The following is a 5,507-nucleotide window of genomic DNA, read 5'->3' on the forward strand; positions in this document are numbered from 1 at the left end:
TATTTTTTTTCTCCATTCCAATTTACATTAAAGTAACTGTGTCGTTATGGGAGACAAGGAGAGCAATATTATTCCACTATTATATATATATATATATGTATGTATATATATATGAAAAAGAGTACATAGATAACCATTCCTTGCTTGCTCACAATAACCATTCCTTATTATTTTTTAACAAGCTTGCTCACAAAAAATTAGATGGCCCGTTTGCAAAGCTTTCGTTTTTTTCTTATTGCTAAGCTTTGACTTATTTTTTTTTTATGTTTGGATAACTATTTCATAAAGATCTTAAAAAGATATTTTATAAGTAAATTAGAAATAAAAAAATTATTTTAGTTTAAAATAATAGCTTCTAAACAAGGTCTTTTGAAAAAAGCTACAAATCCTAGTTTCTCAAAAATAATATTTTAAATTAAAAATGACCTTTTATTTTTTATCCAAACACTCCCAAAAATATTTTTTTAATTCTATAAGCTAAAAGTTACTTAAAAAACAACCAAGACAACGGGCCTCACTTTACTTTGCAATGTTAGTGTTTAGATGTTTGCGGAAATAAAAACCCCACATTGAAAATTAGCGAAAGAAAGGGTTGAAAATATATTTATATGTATAAAGTAAAATATTATTTTAAAAGAAATATTTTATACATGAATTAATAATTAATTAGGTGCTTATATAAATATTTGAATAAATTGTTTTCTTTTTTTAAAATGATTGTTGAAGAAATCAAGTTATCCATCACAACAAAATACCACTAAAATAAAGGAGCCAAAAAGGAGCCAAAAAAAATCAGCTTCATTTATAACTCAATAGCAAATGTAATCTAATTACACCCTAATCAAAAATAAAACTGCACATGTATATTTTCCCATGTGCCATTTAAGATGAAGAAAGAAAAAAAAAATTACTCTTCCTGTTTGACAATAGGCAAAGACAGAGAGAGTTTGGAATTTGTTGCAACTTATAATAAATTATGTTGCTTCTTCTTTTCAGGGTGGAAGGGGCGTATGAATGCAGAGTTAATCTGCCATATCTTCATTGAAGTTTTAACACTCGCCTCAGTAGCATTGTTGAATGCAAAAATTCGAGCAGCGCCATAGATGGCCTTTGTTGGGTAAACTCGAGATGAGATGCATGTTCTTCCTCCTTGTGCAAAGCTTTCAACTATGGAATGATCAACCTGTAACATTGCCAACCATTTTTACTCAAAAATGAAAATGTACCTTAATTATTTATTAATCGAGTCTTTGATAATTAAAATAGACTTTAATTATTTTGCAAAATAATAACACAGTCGATATGAAATCAAAACATACTCGCTAAATCTTTATGTTCATAAACTGTACACAACTAAATATGGTCACTCACCAAAATTCTAACAGAGAGCTTTTCATCTTTTAGTACCGGAACAAAGCTACCGAAGATTTGTTTTTTCACATCATTTGCTACAGAAGACCTACAAAAGAGAGACCAAAACATAAGTCATAATAATGTGTGTTACTGCAATAATAACTTCGGCAGCATACTTTGGTCAATAATTAATTAAGTTTATGATAATAAAATTAAAGTACCTTAAATGATCACTGCAGAAGAAAGTCTTGAGATTGCCATCAGAGCCTTTGACTATATAGAAATATACAGGAGTCTGTTCTGAACGGCTGTCATCTGCCAGAACAAGAATACCAAATGGCCCCAAAGCACCACGTTGACCAGCACCACCACTGCTGCTGCAACTAAAATCTGTGTAATTGGCTTTAGCTGTTTGTTCTAAGGCCTTCTTGTCAACCTCAAACTCAGCTACAACATCAATCTGTTACGCATTATAAGACAACTTTTCTTGTTAGGGGAAAATTTTGGGCACAAATTAAAGTTTATCAAGAAGAGAATTAATAATTCTATTCATCATCTGACCTGTGTGGCTGTGCCTACATCAATTGGCACCACTGTCCCTGGTTTGAGCTCAACATTGTTGAACTCTTTGCTGCTTAATCGCAAGCTCTCAATCTCCTCAACTGGCCATTGAAGTAAATTGGTACCTGTCTTCTTATCCAACACCACTGTTCTGGGAATACCCTGAAAAGTTTCCACAAAGTTCAATTATATATAAACCACAGTGAAAATATGAGGAAAAGGTCAAGGACAAGCCCATCTCGAACCAGTAGCATTGCTCTAAGTACTGTAAAGGGTTAGTACCTGAAGTGAAGCCCATCCCTTCTTGACATCAGCAAGTTCACTGTCAGACTCACCAATCCAACCCCACAACACTCTCCTCCCCTTGTTTTGGTCATAGAAAGACTTGGAAGCATAGAAAATACCATAATCATATCTAATACCAATCCCAACATCAATCTCATTGTTATCAGGAACCCATTTACCACTCTTCTCATCATAAGTACCAATGGCATAGTAATCATGTCTGTCATCATCAAGGCTGGCCTTCACCACATGCCTAACACCAACCCCATTAGCCGAGGTATCCAAACCACGGTCCCCAGATGTCGACACCGGATAAAAGTCCACACACTCCCACATCCCAGTTCCGGGCACACCATGGAGCACTCCATCCAACAGCTCATAGCTCTTAAAATCCAAAGTGTCATAAACCAAAGAGATCCCAGTCTTGTTGACCTTGGACCCTACTATGATCCTCCACTTGCCTTCGGATGTCAACCAAGCCGTGGTGGGGTCACGGAAGTCCTTTTTGTCGATGCCGGGTGGCGGGACCAGTACAGGGTTGCCGGAGTACTTGACCCACTTGATGAGAAGCGGGTCAGATGGATCAGCAGGGTATGCGAGGTTTTGGACTTGGACTGACTCGTTGGTGGAGCCGGTGTACAGCATGACGACACGGTCGTCCGGGAGAATGGTGGCGGAGCCTGACCAGACGCCGTTGGCGTCGTACCATTGGTCGGCTTCCATTGCTAGAGGGAGGTGGAGCCAGTGGATCAAGTCGGAGGAGACTGCATGGCCCCATACTATGTCTCCCCACACTGCACCGTTGGGGTTGTATTGGTAGAACAAGTGGTACCATCCTTTGTAGTATAACGGACCTGTTAATATTGTTCATACCAAGACACCATAAGCCAATATTTCTAACATTACACTGTACAGTTAATAATAATAACACTAATATGTCTCACAAATTTAGTTAAATTTTATGTTTTGGGTCACACGCTAATTTTTCATAACATTTATTAAATGTTATAATAAACTCAGGAACTCAGGGAAGGTGCGAGGATTTACAATGAAAATGGGATGCGCTGTTAGTTTGTTTTTAGGGGTTGAAATATATATATTTTTTAATTTAGATTTTTTTCAAGTAAAAATATTTAATAATACACATAGATGCTGATATGAAGTTAATTTCAACTAAATTGAAATTGATATGATGTTGCTTAAAATTAATAATACATGTGTGTATTCCTAATAATTTATGTATATATTTCTAAGTAATTAAATCACACCAAAATCCTAGTTTAAAGTAAATAATAAACAAAAAGAGCATAAATATAGATATAAGAGTAATAATAATTTCACACAAAATTTAAACACTTATATAATAGTTTTGTCACTATACACATCTATGTAAGGTGAGTACAATTAGTTAAAAAAAATTAACATAAATATTTTGGTGCAAATTGTGTGTGGCGAAATATAATGATGTTTGAATAGAATGAACGTGTATTAATGTGACAAATATAGTAGAAGACATGTGATTTTCGACAATGATTGGTGTCCTGTGTTTCTTTTTTTTTTTCTTTTACTTTATATCATCATGTGACTTTCGACATGAAAAGTTAAAGTATACAGCAAATAAATACATAAAATAAAATATATAGAGAAAATTGACAACTTTTAATTGTCAAATCAAATAACTCAAACTATCGGTTCTCTCCTAACAACTGAATTATAAGAAGAGTAAAGACTATAAAGTTGCACTAAAATCACTAGTAAAACCACATTATAATGTCTTACCATTTGGATCTGAAGTTGCAGATGCCAGGTCATCAATTCCAGGTCAGCACCAGTAAGTAACCGTCGGCCGAAAAAGAAAATTAATCAGCAACAGCACAATCTCTCTATTTGTTTTAAGAACATAATAGTAATAAACAGTAATAGGGTCCCGCAATACAATAATTATTTTAAAAATTATAGACCAAAATGGAAAAACGATAATAATAATAATTTTACTTATTCTGTCTCTTAAGGTGTAAAAACACAAATAACCTTATCTTGACTTTTTGATCAAAGAATAATAACGTTAATATTCATTTTGAAATACTGCCCAAAATGTAGGAGTCTCAAAATTATAACAATTATTAGTCAAAACAAAACAATTAAAGATTTTTATTATTTTTTAAAATATACGTGAGGAATTTGTTTTCTGATTTACCAAAAAGTTCAAACACTTTCTTCAACCATCTATATTTTAAATTATCTTTTTTTTTTTAAATAAAATAAAAATTAAAGCCTTGTTAACCTCGATTAATACCATGTCTATTATACTAATTTTATCACAGACTAAAAATTTTAAAAAAAATTAGAAATTAATTTTTTAAAATAAAATGAAAAAAAGTACCGTTCATCCAATTCTTCTCTGGCTGAAAATGAAAAGCTGTTCTCTGCCACGACAACATGCTATTATTCCAAGGAAACGCCACCGAGTTTTCGCCGGAGAATAGCTGGCTCGTCTTCTCAGATACACCGGCCGATACTCCACGAGAGGAGGCGGGTTGAAATGTCTCCGGCTGTATAGAATCTTTCGACTTAAACAACGATCCGACGACGTTTCGATCTTCTTCATCACCATGGTGAATGAATCCACGTGGATCTTTGCTACCAATAATGGTCGCCAAGAGAGCTACCATTAACAACCCAGAAACCACTGCCACCAACCCTTTGATGGGTCGCCGCCGCCGCCGGCCTTCGTGCGAGGTGGGAAGGGTTGGAGAGCCCGGAAGAAACGGCTGTGAGTCCACCATTACAAGACTTTGTTCCAAATCGCAAAAAGGATTTAACTTTTTTCTTTGTTGGAACAAAAATAGAGAAGAGAGAGAGAGAGAGAGAGAAAGAGCAAGTATTGATCTGAAATATTTGTATGTGTATATATATAGGATTAAGGATGAGATTGAGATTAATGATCCTTAATTTGTGACAATAATAGGGAATTTTTTATCTCAGCGGTGTGAATAATAATAACAATAATAATACAAATATATGTGTTGATATGGTTTCACAGATGGAGTTGGACCAATTATATAGACATGTGTTGTTATGTTCTGGCTCTGGCTTTTGTACCAAATTATAACGTTTTGACTTATGTAATGTATTCAATAAAGTTATTATTTATTTACCACTTGAGTTTATATTATTTAAAAAGTACTATAGTGATTAGATTAATTTTTTTTAAAAAAATTATTCATAGTTCACATTTATTTGTAGAACTAATTTCTTTCATTGATAAATCATTTTTCATATGAATTATATACATAGTTGGGTAAGAT

The 5,507-nt window shown here is 33.7% G+C and overlaps 1 protein-coding gene across 1 annotated transcript; it reads right to left on the bottom strand.

Moving 5' to 3' along the window:
* Positions 1-779: 779 nt before the first annotated feature.
* LOC133778200 (acid beta-fructofuranosidase) lies at positions 780-5,199 on the bottom strand. Its single transcript, XM_062218067.1, has 7 exons — positions 4,583-5,199; positions 3,979-3,987; positions 2,197-3,053; positions 1,915-2,076; positions 1,575-1,813; positions 1,372-1,459; positions 780-1,183 (listed from the first exon to the last, which is right to left on the bottom strand). Exons 1-7 carry the CDS (start codon positions 4,983-4,985, stop codon positions 965-967), a joined length of 1,977 nt encoding a protein of 658 aa, XP_062074051.1. The 5' UTR covers positions 4,986-5,199; the 3' UTR covers positions 780-964.
* Positions 5,200-5,507: the final 308 nt, after the last annotated feature.

Source organism: Humulus lupulus, chromosome 5 (assembly GCF_963169125.1).
Source record: "Humulus lupulus chromosome 5, drHumLupu1.1, whole genome shotgun sequence".
NCBI classification, from domain to species: Eukaryota; Viridiplantae; Streptophyta; class Magnoliopsida; order Rosales; family Cannabaceae; genus Humulus; species Humulus lupulus.